The following is an 18,528-nucleotide window of genomic DNA, read 5'->3' as shown; positions in this document are numbered from 1 at the left end:
CCTATTTATCTTTTCCTTAACAATATGTAGGACCATTTTCAATCTTTAGGGTATTGACCCTATATCTATAATATATGTTACTAATATTTTTCCAAGTGTATAAACTATCTTTTGACTATGTTCAAAGTGTCTGTTATATAAATTTAACTTTTATGTTTTCAGATACGCCTGTATTTTACTAAATATGATGGTCAGGAGTTCCCTGGCTAATTTAGACAAGCTTCCCTCACTTTAATTGTTTTAATTTTTTTGTTTTAGATTCATTTGAACATTGATCTTAAGACTATATTGGTTCCTTAAACACAATTAAAATCAATATACCCACTTTCAGGTTGGTGGTACTGCTTCATTTTCTCAGGGCATATGATTCCACTTGCTGTGTATTTTTAATACCAATATAATAGAAATATTCATACAAGCATACCATGTTTATTCAAACATACCAAGTTCTAATGAAGTGGGAAATGAGAAAAAAATAGAAAATTGTACATAAGAACCTAAAAATGTTTAGGTTATACCATATGAAATTGCTGTTTTATAACTCTAAGAGTTATAAAAAAAGAGTTAACTATAAAAGTATGATAAATCCATATAGTTCAACCTAATACTTTACAAAAACTGTATTTGAGAAAATCTGATGCTAAAAAATAAATGCTCTGCCTTGGACTGTAGCTTATTCATTCTTCAAAATGTATTAGCTCTACTGTCATTGAATTTAAAGCTTAATCAGTTCTGCATCATTGCTATATTTTAAGCATTCAGTGTCTACTGAATCTATATTGGCTAAAATTAAAATCATGTTATGTGTTATGTACAGTTTACACACCAAGTGTACATAACTCAAACTTCTGCAGAAGCACACCAACAGTCTGCTCTGGAGACGAGAGTCAATGAACTGAGAACACTTTTTTACCGTGTAGGATCTCGGGAGCGATGAGATTCCCCTTGACTGAGAGCCAAAAGGTCTCGGTGTGACCACAGATGTCAACCTGGCTGTATCAGTTTTCTGGTAACTTCTGGGGAGAGAGGCTGAAATGCGAGTCGATGACTCCACGTGTGTGCTCAGCGGACGCGGAGAAGACAAAGGCGCCGGGCGCTGCTCCTCCACGGGGCTTTTCGGGGGACGCTGAACTTCAGCTGGGGGCGTGTCCTCTCGTTTCACCAGAGTCGTAGGATCGTGTTTAGGAATTTCTGCAGGAAAAGTTGTTCCCTTCTCTTCTACTCTCTCACTCTGGGGACTTGCCTCTGACATTGTTACTGCCGGGCGAAGCTTGTCTTCATTCAACACATCGTCATCAGAATACATTCTGCTCCTCGACGTAATCGCAGATGTTTGGTTTCGTGATTCCCTTGGCAGAAACACACCATGACCGCAAAGTTACACATTGATCATACGAAGGTAGAGTGACAGATCTAATTTTGGTAATTAACATATAAAATGGACTGGGAATCAAAGGACTACCAACTTCACACAATAAGCAATACAATAGTAACAGAATATGAGGAGAAATACATGGAAATTTTTTTGTCATACTAAGAAATATTATAAGAGCTTGGTTTTTGTTTTTGTTTTTTTTAGAGAGGCTCTCAAATACTTCACAGGGATATTTTTTAAGTTGTAAAGATAGTTTAATAAGAAAACTAAGAAATTTTAATACAGAGTTATTCACCAAATTTATCCACAAGTCTATAACTCTTCCAAAATTGACCTATTACTAGTTGTCTGACAACCGGTTTGACCCCTCCAGGGATGTAGATTCCTTGTCAGATTGTACTTACTGTATATGATTTATAATAATTTAGTAAAAAGTAAAAGACTACAAAACACACAGACTTCCATTAAGATCAAGTTTTTCCATGGCTTCATTCAGCGTCACAGAATTTGCATGGACAATTACTACAGATTAAAAGTCACCATTCATGCTTCTGGAGAAGCCGAGGAAACAGTCTCACCTCGAGCACTTTGTGAGGAGTAGCTCTCCAGCTAACTGTGCTGCATGTGAGTGAGTGAAGCTGTGTTTACCATTGGCTTCTAGGACACAAAGGAGCTTTGTTGCATTTCACCTGACAGCACGTTTCCTCTCTGACATTTTCCTTAAAGTGTATTTGCCATCTCCCCCACCTGTTCATGGCCTGGGTTTCACGTAGTAACTGCTCCACAGGAAACTTTAATTTGACCTTTTATTCTGTGATGTTGCGTTGCAAAAGATAAACCCTTGCAATTCATTTTTATATGGTCTTCCTTTAAAATGCAATTTTAACTACACCACTAAAACATGAAAAAGGACTTCATTATATCTTACACAATTTAGAATGAGAGGTGGTTTTATTTGACTATTCCATTCCTAAATTCACTTAAAAAGGAAAAAAAAACAGTTTATCTTCTGCACCACATATAGCCAACACCACTCAATTCTGCCTGTGAATATTCAATGTAAAACGAAGAAATAATGCATATCTATTTAGCATGCATCTGTTTTGCTGATCCAAGTATCATAGCAATACTGTGCTGTTTCACTGAGAAGCAAAATGCTGAAAGTTTCACCGCACATTTGGTGACAGCTCAGTGTTGATGCACACTTAAATCACCCCACACACCCACAGCATTTCTGTTCCTCACACTGGCCTCTGCAGCCACGAGACCCATTCGGCCTTGTTACCTGTCCTGCAGCATTTCCTCAAATGTCTTCGAGCTCCTCTCAGATCTCTCGAGCGCCTGCTTTTCAATTTCTTCCCTTTCTTCTTTTTTCTTCTGCAAATCTGAAGTGTAGCTTTTTCGACGATCTTTCCATTTTGCAAGGTCCTGACAGAAGAAAATCACATCACACAGGCATACCTGAGTTTCTACACACCCTTTCTGGCAGCGAGCGTGCACCGGAGTATCCCATTACATAGCTGAAACTATTCACTCCCACTTGATGCCAAGGTGCCCTAATTTTGCTTTTTATAGCCAGCGTTTCTGTACCAAGCCTTTATCTCATGTGTCTGCCTAAAAAACCTGACCTAATAAGATAGGCCCCATTTTTGTTTTCCTACCTCCCTGCCCATTTCACGAAGAAGGCTAAATGCTTGTAATTAGGTGCCAGGTCAGAAAGATCAGGAACTGTTTCAAGTTCATTTTCATCCCACTCCCATAATCTGGCTGTTATACGAAATGACACTTTTTCACTAGTGAAACTGGAAAAGAAATGTGATCGCAAAATGGTGACACGTGGGTGCACACTGGGTCTTCCATTTAACAGACCCCGAGCTCAGTCCCTCTTTGAGGCGGGGGGACTGCCCACACACAGATAATCAGACGCACTCCCCCAACCCCGGGAGCTCTCAGGGTAGAAGGAAAAACAGACCTGTAACTGAGGGTTCAACCACGAGTGAGATGAGATTGCTGAGGGAGTAGGGATCCAAGGGAGATCCCACCTCAGGCAGGGGTTTGGGAAGGCTTTACTGGGGAGGCCAGACTCAAGTACACGACTTCAAAGCGGGTAAACTTCAAGTAAGGACGGGGCAATAAGGAAGATCACACAGGAACACGTGGACACCTGTTTCCCCTATTTCTAGGCATAGAAGTCTCACCTAGCAGGGTGAACCCAGGACAATCAACCTAACTCAGCTTTAAATTAGCCCTCACAGTCTAAGCTGGTGCTAACACCCAGGGGTTTAAAGCATTTTGAATGGTACAACTTTGTTTGATATCTCCAACACAGAGAAATCCCATACTAAGAACTGCTAGTGTCATTCCAGCCCAAGTAGCAGCCGATCCAAGTTCTCAGACTAAAGGGAATCTCACCCCCAGGTCCTGTGAAGCTAAATTTGATTTATACCTTTTGGGGGCAGACCAAGCCATTCTGCTTTAAAAACAGCCTGAAACCAATATGCACAATTTTCAGAAAGAACAAAAGCAGTGTGCATTTTGTCCTATAGGATAACAAGAATGAATGTTTATCTGACTCAACCTAATGGATAACTCCTCATTACTAAATTATTTTCACACTCAAACTGTTACCATGTATTTTGGCAAAGTGACATCGCATTACTGTTTCCTAACAATTAAATTGAGTTCCCAACTAAAACAGTCACTTGAATTTTGAAATGTAGCCACAACAAGGCTTTCTTCTTCATTGCTTAGACTTTAACTCCTTTGAAAATTAAGATTTACTCTCCCTTGCCCTTTTGTTCACGCTACCACTCAATGCTATCACCATAAAGATGTCCTCAAACTGCTTTGGGTTTGCTCTGTGTAGTTTATTGTATGTCTTTACACTCCTTTGGTTTATAACAATTCCCCCTTTCAAAATAGGTCAAGCTTCTTCTCTGCAGGGACAGAGCTACAGATTAAGTCAATATTCATAGAGCAATCTTTATCTATGACAGCTCTATGAAAACACCTAATTTTGATTCATTTTATATAGTTACTCTTTCAACCAAAATATTACCCTGACTTATAGTTCATACTTCTTATAAACCTCCTCTATTAACTCTAAGGACCTGTTCCCCCTCCTCACGGATGCCAAGAACGACTCGGGGCTGGAGCCCCTGATCCTCTGCTCTCCCGGGCCCTGAGCGAAGTGTCTTCCTTCCCCACACGCAGTGGTAACAGCCCTACCCCGAACTCAACCATCAAAGCAAGTCAACAAGTTAGCAAACCTGCAAGGAAGCAGCTTCTCATACTCAAGAACTTGAGAATATTAGATCAATATCTTACTGTATTTTTCACAATGGACCTTAAAATACACAACAGTAATCAACCAAAAAGGCTTCAAATCTTTTTTTTAAAGGAAGTTGATCACATTTTCTACAAAACTGAGTTTTTTAGTAGCAAGGAAAATTCTCTCAAGTATACCAACTTTCTTTTCAGGGAAGCAAAGAGAAGTCAAACAAATACACTTTCCCCATCTTTCCATCTCCCAGTATAAAGCATACTCACATCCTGCCATTTCTGATCTTGTTCTTTCAGTTGTGATTTTATTTTCTGCATCTCCTCGTAGCGCAGCTGACGCCAGGTCTGCACGTCCTCTGCGCTGACATCACTCATGGACTTGCTCCTGTAACGAAAACGCCCTTGGTGAGCGAGGTTCACATGACCGGATTTAAGGTCAAAACTGGAAGGTTGGGCTTATACTTGGAAATTCCATCTAAATTTCTGCTGTACTACCTAGACGCTTTAGTGATAATATCACAGAAATAGCACTACAGAGATAAATGGTGTTTTTCCAAAACGCAGAAACAAGAGCCTCGCACCAACTCGAGTGTGAATTCTTTCACAAAGTGGCTAAAGGAGACCTGCCCGAGTCTCAGAGAACAAGCCGACGTTCCTATCTGCAGTGCTCTAGGCATCCAGGAGTTATTGCAAAAAAAATGATAATTATTAGTCCCTAGAATAATTTGTCTTTATTTTTCTATCTCTCCCCAAGATAATCTTGCAAGGTTTGGCTGCCTTTTCTGGGCACTTATTAAATAATTTAACGATTACCTGATATTTTCTCCTCAAGTTCAATACCATGAGTAAATGTGCTGCTTTTTCTCAATGATTTTAAAAGGTCTGCCCCCTGCTGCACTGGACTTGCTTGCAAAGCCCCACACCACAGGTGGCTTCTACTACCCAGTTGTAATAGAACCTCGAGAGTTCTCTTTTTTAGTGAGGCAGCCTCCATGTCTTACATGCGTGACCCCTGCCATGAGGGTGGATGGAGGGTCAGCTCTCTGGGACTCAATCTAGAGGAGAACCCAATGAGCAGGGTGGGGTGTTGGACGCAATGCCCATGTGTGCTATGTGCGTGCACCTAGGAAGAGGAGGGGTGAGCTGCCCAGAGACGGTGAGACTGAGGGAAAAAAGAGAGGAGTCGGATCTGAATACTAAAGAGCAGGCAGGAATGAGTGAAGAGAGAGAGACAGAGCTTTAAAAGGTGGGATGTTCAAAATGCCCTTTCCTACAAATCTTTCATAATGTACTTCTGATTTTATTTCATTGTAAGTAACTCTATACCTCCTCCTTGGGGCCCTAAACTTTGCCTTCCCCAAGATTATGCCATTGCTACATGTCTTTTTTTTTTTAAGATTTTATTTGTTTATTTTTAGAGAGAGGGGAAGGGAGGGAGAAAGAGAGGGAGAGAAACATCAATTGTCTCTCACATGCCCCCTACTGGGGACCTGGCCCACAACCCAGGCATGTGCCCTGACTGGGAATCGAACCCACAACCCTTTGGTTTGCAGTCGGCACTCAATCCACTGAGCTACACCAGTCAGGGCACCATCACTACATTTCTTTTATAACATGCTTGCCCTTGGCTATCTCACAAATTCAATTATGACCTCTATGCAAATGACTCCCCAAATCCATGGACTAGGGCAAGTTCCCGCCTTTAACTCAATTACAATTGCTCAATAGATTAACATCTCGGCATAGATATCCCTAAGCACCTAAATTGTAAAAGGAACTAATTGAAAGAATATCAAATAGGATTTTGTAAATAGTAACTCACAAAACATATGGCTATTGTTGATGTAGCCAAACTCAGTCCTGTCCCCAAACTTGCTTTTCCTCCTATAGCTGTGAGTGGTGTGACCTGCCCTCCAACCATCCACATTTGAAACCAAAGAACCATTTTTCACCTTTGCCTCTCCCTCCTTCCTACTTTCAATTAGTTATCAAGTCCTCTTACTCAGTGTCTTTTTTTTTTTCCATTTCTACTGCCAGCACCCTAGATCAGAGCACAGTCAACTCTTACTCAGACTTTTAAAAAGCTTCTTCCATTATCACCCAGCCTCCAGCCATGGTGCAGCTCTTTCCTGAACCATTCTCTCCTGTCAAAAGTCCTCCATCAGTAAATGTGCCTTCTTAAATGCCCCTCTGTCCTCAGGAATCCTGCTAGACTAACCTCCAGATGGGTATATGCAACTTGCACTTGAGTTGTCTAACAGGCAACTCAAAGTTAACCTGCCACAGACCAAAAACATGACGGTTCATCCTACACCCTGCTCATCTCCCATCTCCCTCATCTCAAAAAGAGTCAACTCCAGCACTGCAGGCTGCAGGCCAGAGACCCCGGAGCCATCCCAGACCCCTCTCTTCCTCTCACATGTACCTGGTCATGGATCCCATCAGCAAATCCCGTCACTCTGCCTTCTGAATACATCTAGGATGCAATCACTTCTCACCACCTGCCCCGTCACCACCCTGGTCCAGGCCCTCCTAGCTCCTCTATGTATTACTATTATTACTACAATAATTAGTTTTCCACCTCTTCCTGGCCAACAGTGTATTCTTTGCAAAACTGCAATCAGATCATTGTATGCATCTACTCAACACCCACCAGGTCCTTCGCATCTCACTCAAGTTACACACAGGCCCTACCAAGACTTACAAGGTCCAGCCATGACCTGGTCCCTGCCTACTTCTCTGCACTCATGTCCTGAAATGCTCTCCCCCGCTTGCTTGGCTACAGCCCACCACCTTCCTTGTTCATAATCCAATATGCGCTCTTCACCCAAATACCCACAGGGCTTAATCTCTCACTCCCAGTCACCTGCTTCAATGTTACCTCAGCATTTCCTTCCCTGACCATGCTATGAAAAATAGCAAATGTCTGTCACCCCGGTTCACCATTCTCCTTACTCTCCTTCTCCACAGCACATGTTGCCATCTGAGATGTATGTTTATGTGGACATCACCTGACTCATCCTATAAAATTATGAAGCAGGAGTTCTGTCTGGGTTGTTTGCTGCTACAATCTGTGCCTCAAAGAGTGCCCAGGCCATGGTAGGTGCTCTTAAACATGTTAATGATCTAGATAATATTCTACCATTTTGATACACTCTTCCCAGCTGCTCCATGTGGAAAGCGGTCTCCCCCTTCTCCCAGCTCCTCTGGTGCTGGAGCTCTACCTTTCTCATGGTACTTAGAGCTCAGCGCAGGCGCATACAGTGTGTGTGCACAAGCGTGCACACTGACTTAGCTCCCTCACAGGTTCACGTGTTGCTTGCAGGATACGCTCATTTAACATCCGTGGTAAGAATGAAGAATGTTTTATCACATTTAGTCAAGCAAAATAAACTTGAAATGTCTCTAACTTTTTGGGAGAATTTATGACTCCTTCCCAAAGTTTTTACAAAGAAAGCTTTATAGGATTTATTAAGGACTACTAAAAAAGTCCATATAGGAAATATATGAATTTAGAAATGAAATTATATATTGATCTATTAATGTAATATTACTTAACTGGGTATGACTATATAAAACTGATTTATGTGACTTTGAGGATATAAATTCACTTAACTTGTAATTGCAAAGAATAAGGTTATTTCAGCTAATACTGTAACAGACTCACTAGAAAGAGGCAAGGAAAAATTTCAAGAGCAGGGCTCAAGGGGAATCTGAATAGTTCAAACATGCAGTTACATACATTCCAGAATGAAAATGCAACGTAAATATTATAATAATCTTTTGGGAGGGGAAGGCTGGGTGGTCCCCACTGGCCTAGACGTGTCCATCAGTGCTCCTTAAGCGCTCCTCCTCTTGCACCACAAAACCTTAACTTGTGTCTTTTCAGAACACACGCTCATCGCGGGCAGAGGCGGCACGGTCCTTGGAGAGCTCACATCGCAGAGGCCGGTACACAGGCGGTGCCCAGTGTGAACAGTGAGGCGAGCGCCTGGCGGAGCAGACAAGTCCCAGCATAAGGCAGCAACGTGAGCTCTGCAAGAAGTTACCGACTCAAGCCTGAGCACTTCCCACAGAGGCTGAGCCAGAACCTGCGAGCAGGCAGGCGGCAAGGGCTCCAGGCCTGGCCTCAGCACGTTTCCATGCCTCACCTAACATCACTTCACTTCTCTGAGCCTCAGCTCCTCCTCTGCTGAGCAAGGAAAGGATTGTTAGGAGACGTGCACCAGGTTATGACGACTGCATTTCAATAACCACCTGGTGCTATGAACCAACTAGTCTTACTAAGGCAAATATAACTGTGTGGGATCTTCTGAAAACTAACCTCCAAAGCAGTTTCAAATGAGAGAGGTCACCCCAGGCCACACCGATAAAATCTAGAACTTTTGGCGTGCGGGAGTGTTTCAGCCAGATGGTGAAGAATTCTTTCTTTCCTTATCAGAGTTAACAGCATAATAAACTTCTGAGGGCTCACCGTGTGCCAAGCAGCCTACTGGATTATCTCATTACACAGAACCCTCGTCCGGTTCTGCCACTCACAGCGGGCTGTCCTTGGGAAAGCTGCAGTGTCTGTTTCTCTCTCTCCGTGTTTCTAAACACACCCACCCGCCCGTCCACCTCACAGAAATGAGACGGGCACCACAGACAGTCTCCCCCAAAACTATAAAAGACTACACAGCTTTAATGCGTCTTGTGGAATGAATTACTCTTCACTAGCCAATCACAATTCTTACAATTCATCTACTTGCCACCTCTGTATCTGGAAAGGCTTCAATTTAGAATTCCATTTGGATTAAAAAAAAAAAACAAACAAACAGGTCTAATGTGTTGCATTTTCAGCTGAATAGAAAATTTTAAAGAGCACTAAGAGTAAAGAAAGAAAGAAGGGGCAAGAAGGTATAGATAAGCCCTGGCTGGTGTAGCTCAGTGGATTGAGCGCGGGCTGCAAACCAAAGTGTCGCAGGTTCGATTCCCAGTCAGGGTACATGCCTGGGTTGCAGGCCACAGCCCCCAGCAACCGCACATTGATGTTTCTCTCTCTCTCTCTCTATCTCCCTCCCTTCCCTCTCTAAAAATAAATAAAATATTTTTTAAAAAAGAAGGTAGAGATTATAAAACAGTAGTACTAAAATCTTACGCTCTTCTCCCATGAGGCTAATCAACTGCTCCTCTCCTGGGACTTCTGGACTCATTTTATGATGCTCAGTTTTAGAACATTCATAGATAACTATCTAAGGAGTAAAGGATTAAAAAGGACCAAGGCGTAGCAAAATTTCCTTAATATAAAAACCACTGGTAACCTTATGGGGCAAACAGAAGTTCCATGACACTAAGTTAGGGGGCCCCAACCTTCAGAGGAAGATACAAATATATTTATTAATGCACCTTCAGATACAGGATGGGGCAAAAATAGGTTTACAGTTGTAAGCATGCACAACACAGCTTATCCTTGTATTATTACTTATTAATTATTGTATTATTTTCCATAGGAACAACTGTAAATTTACTTTTGACCCACCCTGTGTCCCTCCATTAGGTGTTGTAGGAATTGTCTAAAGAGTAATCAATACTAAAACCTGGGTTCGAGGCTTTAGAACTACCATAAATGAGACTGATAAACAATATAAGAGAGACTTTTCATTTACAGGTTTATAGCCTAAGCCAGGGCTTCTAGGTAAGCTAGCAGTTCTGTTGACATTTGGGGGCCAGAAAGTTATGTGTGGTCGGGGCCTACCCCGCACACTGAATGGCAGTCAGCAGCCTCCCTGGAGATGAAGGCACTGGGTGCCAGGGGCAACACCTGTCTTCTCAGCAGCCCACCCAGTGTGACAATCAAAAACGTCATAGACATTGTCAAATGTCTCCTGAGGGCAAAATTCCCAGAAAGTAACTCACATTAACTTTATTTTCCTTTTCTTTTTGTTGTCTTATGTGTCCTTATAGTTCTGAAGACAGTTTTAGCCAAAACCCACAGGTGAAATATAGGTATCTTAGTTGCCTTTGATTACAACTTCACCTTGAATCAATATCCATTTCCTGTTGATACTTGGCAGCAGATTCAATGGCTTAATCATATTGCAAAATTATATCTGTATGCCCTTACAAATTTCTGTCATTAGAGCCCACCAAGAAGCATCATGACCATTTCAAATGTCACGAAACCATACAGACATAAGTTCATGCAACACGAAAGCACACATGTGAGGAAAGACTGCCACATACAAAGCATCTTATCAAAAATAAACAAAGTTACAGGTGTTAAATGCCAAATAAAAAGCAAGCCATAAATTAATAATCCAAGACTTCAAAAGATAATGCCTATTTCTCTTTAGCCAGGTCCCTACCAATAAGAAAGTATTCATTATTGTTCAAACACAGGATGTTGAGCAAAAATGATTTTCTAAATATTTCCAAGCTTGATGAGATACATTATGTCCAGAGAAATGTCACCCAGAAATATCAGTTCTTTTACATTTATAAACACTTACAAACACCTTTATAAACATGAAACAAGTTCCAGATTAGAAGCCTATGTTCAATTCAAATTTTTTGCTTTCAATGCAAATCAATTTGAGAAAAATATTGGTAACTGACACACTATAAAAAAAATACCATATAATAGATTTTGATGCCAGGGGTCTAAAACACACTTGAGTGTTGTGAAGACATATTTCTATTTGTCTTTCTTTCCATTATTTGACAAGGCAAGCATTATTCATCAGTCTCAATTTACAGACAATCTTTCTTTATTTGTGTTGTTACCTTGGCACCAAATTGCTTTTAAAACAAGTACTGTACTATGCAAGCAACAATCTTGAAATAGTCTACAGGAGGTATTTGCTGCCACTAGCGATAGGCCAGAAAAATCCTTAGCCTTCAGAGCCTTGGCGTTTGGTGTCTATCTTTTCTTAACCCAGTTATATAAGGTATCCCTAAAGAGGACCGTGTACAGCCATTGAAATAGCTGGACATGTGTACATCCCTATCAAGTGACTTAACACTCAGGGTACTTGCAGCCCCTTTAAGAAAAACAACCTGTTTACATTCTAATGTCTTATTTACCAATGAAAATTCTTCTGCAAGCTATCATTCAAAACACTTGAAGCTGCAAAGAGATCTTTTCATCAAGTTAAAAACAGCATTCCCATGATGAGTCGAGGTCAGCAGATGCTTAAGCATCGTGCTGAAGTGGCCACACTCGTCCCCACTGATGGGAATACCTGAAGCACGTGAGGAGCTGGAGAGGACTAGTGCGCCCTTGCGTGGCGCACTCACAGCATGCTGGGAGCCCAGTGACTGGGAGGGACTTGCAATTCGTTGCCTATGGTTCAGTTACACTTTTGACATCCAGAATGGTTATATTGCTTCAAATAGCAATTTTAGTAACTTCCAATGTCTCTACACTATCACATTATCCAGAGCTATCAAAATTAGAGAATCTTAGAGATAAAATAAATCCCAATAGAGAAAGACACTTAGCTACTAAGTCTTTGGCCTTAAAATTGAAATACTTGATTAAAAACTTAACACACTTAAGTTTACTTCTTGCTCAAAAATATTAACAGTTAGATTCACAGTGTTACAAAAACTTTGACAGGAAATATTTATATGGAGCCACCTGGTTATTTTTCACTAAGAATAAATTATTCTACACAGTACATTGTAAAAGTAAAAGTGTCATTTCCAGAATGACAATGCCTTTTAACACTGTCATTCTGGAAATGGAAAATATTTCCAGAAAGTTATTTGTATAATAATTAATGTCTACCTGGTAACTAAAAACCTTTAACTATAAAGGAGATAATTAAGAATTAGTTATAAATAGGGTCCCTGCAATAATATTGGAAACTACCAGGATTTTAATTTTTGTAATTTTGGCAGGCCAATTTGACTCTATAACACAGCAATCCTGGAAGTGTTTTGAAGTCCTACTGAAGGAAGACTAATGGCACTCACCATCCAAACTGAGGAAGCACCCCACGAGGTAGGAGCACGTGGATAGTGCCAGCCACGTGTGTTCCACCTCAGAGTAAATGCTAACATCCTCTTCCCATCCCGGGTTTTTCTGAAGTGCAGTTATATGGTTTTCAACATCCACAAATAAAAATTTAGGCCTATGTAGTATTCAAATACCAAAATAAATATACGTAACCCTAGGTGTGAATGCCTTTGCTACTTGTAATCCACTTCTTAAAAGAAAAAAGAAAACAGGACCCAAACGTTGAAGTTCTGATCAAACAATTCCATTGTTGTGCTACAGCAGTGCATGCAGTGGGCACTCGGATGCGTTGCCTAAATTAGGTTGCTAAATTAAGAAAAATATCCCCCTTTAAAATCTCATGCATAGCCCAGAGCACCCCCGTTTAGTGGCATGCCAGGAGACACGTGCAGTGACACATGACACAAAGGACAGACGATGTGCAGAGATTTCTTTTTCACTGCAAACCACAAAACTTACCCATTGGCACCATAAATCTTTTGAAAGAGTCTAAGAAATCAGAAAACCAAAAGTTAAAACCCATTTTTCCCAGTGAGTTACTTTTTTAAATAGTCAACATTTTTAACTTGAGAGTCTAACAAGAGATGGACAAATCTCAAAAGGTTGCTTCTTCAGTCCCATTCTTGACCATGCCTCAAATTCTCATTGATCTCGCAACTCAAAGAATTCACATTAAGCAAGATAAAGAGTTTCCTGATTTAGCTGGAACTAAAAAATCCAAAATAAAAAGCTTTCTGTGGCTAGGGACTAATAAAAAGTGAGATTTACATCTACAAATTTTATTCAACCTCATCATATTTGTCCACCCCCGTGTTCAACCAACTGAACATTCATCAAAAACCAAGTTGCATAACACGAGCATAAATGTGCTCATTATTACAAAAATGGCCATAATTACAGACATGTAGAATTTAGCAGACAGCAAATAATATTCATGCATTTTAATAGTTTGCACTGAACTTTAAACTATAAATTTACAAAGTCACGCACTGATAGTCCGAGAAACCTAGGTCAAAAACAAAAACCAAAATCAAGTTAAATTAAACTTGCAATGCCACATTTTAAGGAAAATTTTTACACAAAAATCACACACTCCAAAATGAAAAGCACATAAAACCAAGCTACAACCAGACCGTTTTAGAAACGCCTGGACACAAGAATAAAAATCTATAAATGGAGTTGGAAAACATTTTCATGAAACACCATATTGCGGAATAGTACCACAGTCTTCCTCAAGGCCAAAGGCAAGGATTGTGTGCACACTTCCTTAAACTGGCCTCAAAGAGCTGATTCAAATATGGAATTTCACTTTTTCCATACCATGTGCAAAGGTTTCTCAAAGCAAAATAAATTTGTAGAGGCTGCTTTAAATGGCTCGTGACATGCAGTCGGGCAATACTCGTACAATGCCACTTTCTCACACAAGAAAAGTTACACGAGACCATCCATCACAAGCAAAATCCTTGCAGAAACACACTCTGACCTCTCCACCATCAGCCGTTTCTTGTGCCTAAGCCTGCTGGCCTCCCGGATGGCCTCCCACTTCTGCAAGTCCGCCTCACTGCAGGGCCCCGGGGTGAAACGGATGGGAGGCAAAGGCGTCCCCAGCTTCCAAGCCTGGATCTTACGAGCGAGCATATCATCTTTCTTCTGCCGATAGGAAGGAACTAATACTCTACAGCTATTGCTTTGTTCCTTGGAGGGGCACGTCCTTTCAAGTACACAGAGAAACTTTGCTTGAATTTCCGGAGGAAGAGTCCAGGGCTCAGGGAAAGGGACTGGCTGGTACCTATCCGGGGCCCCCGACAGAGGCACCTCTTTCTTCTGTGCTGGGATTCGGCGAACAATCATGTCGTCTTTTTCTAGATCTGGAAGTACAAGTTCACCTTCCCTGCATTGCAGAATTATATCTCGCTCTACAGGATCATCGTGCTCAGAAAACCTTCTGAAGTCCTCGAAAGCCCGGAGAACACACGGATTGGCGTGGAAAGCCCCAGTCTTTCTGACAAAGAAATCGTCATTCTCCAAGTCAGGATCAAGGAATGACATCTCAGAGTCACCTCCTCTAGACCCTGGTGCATAAGAGACATTCTTCCTGCGTGTTATGAGCCTTGGGCCAGCAGTGGGATCGATTTTGACATTTGTTTCGGAAGATAAGATGTCATCAGAATACGTTTGGAGGGCCTGAAGTAATAAAAACTGACTGAAGCATAGAAAAGAAAAAGGAAGGGAGAATCTTATTAAGTTTATGAAGGAGAACAGGTCGTTAGGTAGCAGACCAACTAGCCATTATTGTTGTATTGTAAGGGGCATGCGAGGGACTCTCGTGTGGAAGAAAGACTAGTGTGTAATGCCATCCCCCGTGACTTTGCTGGACACCACTTAAAGAAACACGAGCAGAGTGTACTTCTCAGGGAAGGTGGGCACCATAAAGGCCAAGTGATGGGGCTAGAACGAGACAGACTACACACACCTCCCTAAGACACAACACAACACTCGCTTTCAGCTCTCCCTCACCCCATGAGCCACAGTGACCTCCTTCTCATCCCAGAGAAGCAGCCATGACCTTGGAAAGGTGCGAGTTGGCCGTGAAGCACTGCATGCAGTAGGAACTGGCAGGAAGCAGAAATTTAAAACTACAATGCTCGGAAGCTACCTAAAAGACCCCGATGGTTCTTTTCTTTGCAGTTTCCCACCAGACCTGCCTGTCCTAGCATTCATCTAACAGTTATTTCCTTTTTCTACATCGCCACACACAGCACAACTGTAAAATTAGGTCCACTTTCCCAAAAGCCTTTTAGAAATGGTTTTCCCAAAGAACTGACTATGTCACACGTGACTCTATACTATCTTGTATATAATTCTGTTAAAGAATATTTAGACTTCCAAGCTTACATGCCCACACAGAAAGCAATTATGTTCTACATTATGCTTCTACACTAAGTAGTGAGTGAGTACGGTTTCATGATTCAGCACATCAAGGTCAGAGGTTAACGGAGCAGCAGAAGCTGGCACAGGTGCTGCAAGCCAAGCCCAATGTGGGAAGGCGCGTGCAGGCAGAGACACCTGGGCTCATCCGAAGCACTGCTGGTTCTCCCGGCTGCACGGGTGTCCCATGTGCTCCTGGCTCGGTGGGTAGCTAGTTCCATCAAGAGTGAACGTCTTTGGCAGCTGCTGTCTAGCCTACGCTCTGCTTTTTGTATCCTACTAAAGATGGCAGAGCTTCTGTCAGAGCCTGAATCCTCATCCTCAGAGTCTGAATTCTTCCTACCGTGGAATGAGGCAGAGAAAAGGGGGAGAGAGAGAAGAAGGCAAAGAAGTGGAGAAAAATATAACTGAAACATATGTCAAGCTATGACTAGGTACAGAAAAGGGCTGTTTCTCAGTTACAGAGGCTCTACGGATGTTGGAGGGAAGCCAGCCTGTCTGTCTCGTAAAAAGCACACACAGAACGCACCCCAGCCAGGGTACTGAGTGAACAGTGGACTGACAGAAACATGCATAAAGACAAACCTGAATCCCTGAAATTCTTTATACCATGGTCTATAAGTTTCCCTTTTTATTCTTTTCCAGTTCACATCTTCCGGGATCCAACATTTGGGAAGAAACTGATCGAAAGCATTCCCTGGGTTTGGCATGATGGGACTTAGCTTTCGCACATAAAGATCATCCTTTACAAGGTTGGGTATGCTTGTCCTTTCTTCCTCCTCCTCCAAGTAACAAGAGGAGACTGACGTTTCTTGTACTGTTGGCCAGTGCTCCACGTTTGTGCCCCAAGTCCTCCTCTCGTTACTGTTCAAAACATCCAACCAGTTAAGACATCGTGTGAGCAATTTGTGACAGAATACAAAAGACATGCTTTCTGGCTCCCAAAGTTTATACTACTGTGAATGAAGCAAATTAATTTCCGTTCTCATCACTACAGCTCCTAGAACAAAGTTAAGGCATCATCACAGCATCTCATTTTAATTAGAGCATTTTAATTTGGCCCTTGATACACAAGGGCCAAAGACAATAATGTGTTAACAGAGACAAATTGCATACAATGTGGAGTGTGACTTTATGTATTAAAATCAACAGAATAGACATTCGAATCCAGGAGACATTTTTCTAACTTTTTCAGTTTGTATACCCGGTGGCTACTGGGTCAGGAGGAGAAAATACTTGCGAACAAGAGTGAGGAGAGAGTGTTTCGGAGCTGAAACTCTCTGGCCTCTTTCTCACTTGGAATCCACAGTTGGCTAAGTCATCCAAAACTACATCAGGCGACCTTCACTCATCCATGAATTCCGGTCCACTTTCAGAGCTGCATGCCTCCTTCTGGTGGGAAGCTGGATTTGAAAAGTCACACCCTGCTCTGCTAATTTGCTGAGAAATTAAAAGATTCTTTCTGTGTCCACCGAGATCAAGCAACACAGTGGGGTAAAAGGGGCGAACAACAACACGGCAGAGCTGGCAAGGAATAACCATGTCACCCAGGAAGCTGAAAGACAGCACTAAGGCCAAAGGCGGGCGTCTAAAAAAAGAACCGGCAAATCATATTGCTGACATTTTAAAATGGAAGAAATATCTCCAAGCTATGTCTAACTAAAAATATAGGAAAAAACATGTTCATTAATGAAGTTTAAAACCTTATCTCTGAAATACAGTTTAGGAACCACTGCTGTGACCACACTGACATACCCCAGCAAATCCGCAAGCACAGGAGATTGTAAAGCTCAGTGATCAGATCGCATCCCAGTACCTTGGAAACGCTCCATCTGCTTCCGTGAAGACGGGGCTCGCCCAGCTCCTTCTGTTGTCCTCATGTTTGTCCGGCTTCTTCTTCCGCAGGGGTGCCGGCATGTAGGTTGGCTGTCTGCTTTTGTTGGGTAGGAAGCGATTGAACGGTAAAGCGGACTTTGGCTCAATAGCTGAAATCCTTCGATAGGACATATCATCTTTATTAAAATCCTGCATTTTGAATGTAAATTCGGAATCTGTGTCACTTTCGCAACCTACAAAACAAGGCACAAGAATTGGCTTCACTCTCCAGATCATCCGTCTAACGAGAGCCCACGCAGCGTGCCTGCTTTGTCTTTCCCTTGGAAACCCAGGGCTCCACGGCTCACTGCAGGGAATATTTTTAGAAATTTGTCATGAAGTTGTGATAAGATCCATTAGGAGGAACTTGCTTTGCATACTGGAGGCGTGTGTGGTGCACTCTTCCACTGTTGCACACCCTCAGCAGGAAAAGTCCCAATTTACAGCTGAACCTCTTTTCTCCTTCACCTTCTTTGCCCCCAAAATTTTTCAGAAATTTGCTGATGGCATACATGTCAATAAGACCTAATGATACAAGTCAATAAGACACTTAAAATGAGATATACAAGTATTGTATTTGAATTGAAAATAAGGCATGCAGCCATCTAAAATTTCTGTGAGGCAAGAAATAAGAGAGGACATAGAAAAAGCAGCAAAAACCACAAGAGATCTCGAAGAGGTTTATCAGATCCTTCTGAGATGCCTGTAAGTGAGAATCGTGCATAGATATGAGAGTGGACCAAGTGACTTCTAAAGTCCCAAAGGAATGTCAAGTTCATACCCAGAAGACAACACAGAATTCAAGGCTTTTTTTTTCCCCGAAGGGTAGGTATGAAATAATATTTTTGATACAAAGTTATTTAATCACAAATTCAAAAGAATATACTGCAATAAACCTCAAGGTCAGTCTGATACAGATATAATCCGTTCTCTTAAAAATAAGTAAATAAATGTGTTCTTTTAAAGATGGGGAGAAAAGAGGTAGAGAACACTACCACAGATCCGAGCTAAGTTGTCCCCCTTCCCTGCCCTGCCCTGCCCTTTTTTCCTTCCTGCCTCTGTGTATTTG

The 18,528-nt window shown here is 41.8% G+C and overlaps 1 protein-coding gene across 3 annotated transcripts in view; it reads right to left on the bottom strand.

The window, feature by feature from the left end:
* The window catches only part of LMO7 (LIM domain 7), a 218,459-nt gene that overhangs the window by 33,341 nt on the left and 166,590 nt on the right, over positions 1-18,528 (bottom strand). For 2 of the 3 annotated variants that reach the window (XM_045838967.1, XM_045838968.1), the window contains 8 exons: positions 17,401-17,653; positions 16,170-16,448; positions 15,723-15,923; positions 14,140-14,859; positions 13,116-13,145; positions 4,925-5,042; positions 2,661-2,803; positions 914-1,349 (listed from right to left, as the gene is read on the bottom strand). In XM_045838967.1, coding sequence (XP_045694923.1) covers positions 914-1,349; positions 2,661-2,803; positions 4,925-5,042; positions 13,116-13,145; positions 14,140-14,859; positions 15,723-15,923; positions 16,170-16,448; positions 17,401-17,653 — 2,180 coding nt within the window. The remainder of the gene's footprint in view (positions 1-913; positions 1,350-2,660; positions 2,804-4,924; positions 5,043-13,115; positions 13,146-14,139; positions 14,860-15,722; positions 15,924-16,169; positions 16,449-17,400; positions 17,654-18,528) is intronic. The other variant, XM_045838969.1, reaches the window with a different exon arrangement.

The sequence above is a fragment of the Phyllostomus hastatus genome, unplaced genomic scaffold (assembly GCF_019186645.2).
Source record: "Phyllostomus hastatus isolate PE091 unplaced genomic scaffold, TTU_PhHast_1.1 phas_contig_29, whole genome shotgun sequence".
Lineage (NCBI taxonomy): Eukaryota > Metazoa > Chordata > Mammalia > Chiroptera > Phyllostomidae > Phyllostomus > Phyllostomus hastatus.
Note: the sequence above shows the minus strand (reverse complement) of the source record. Positions and strands in the feature narration are given on the sequence as shown.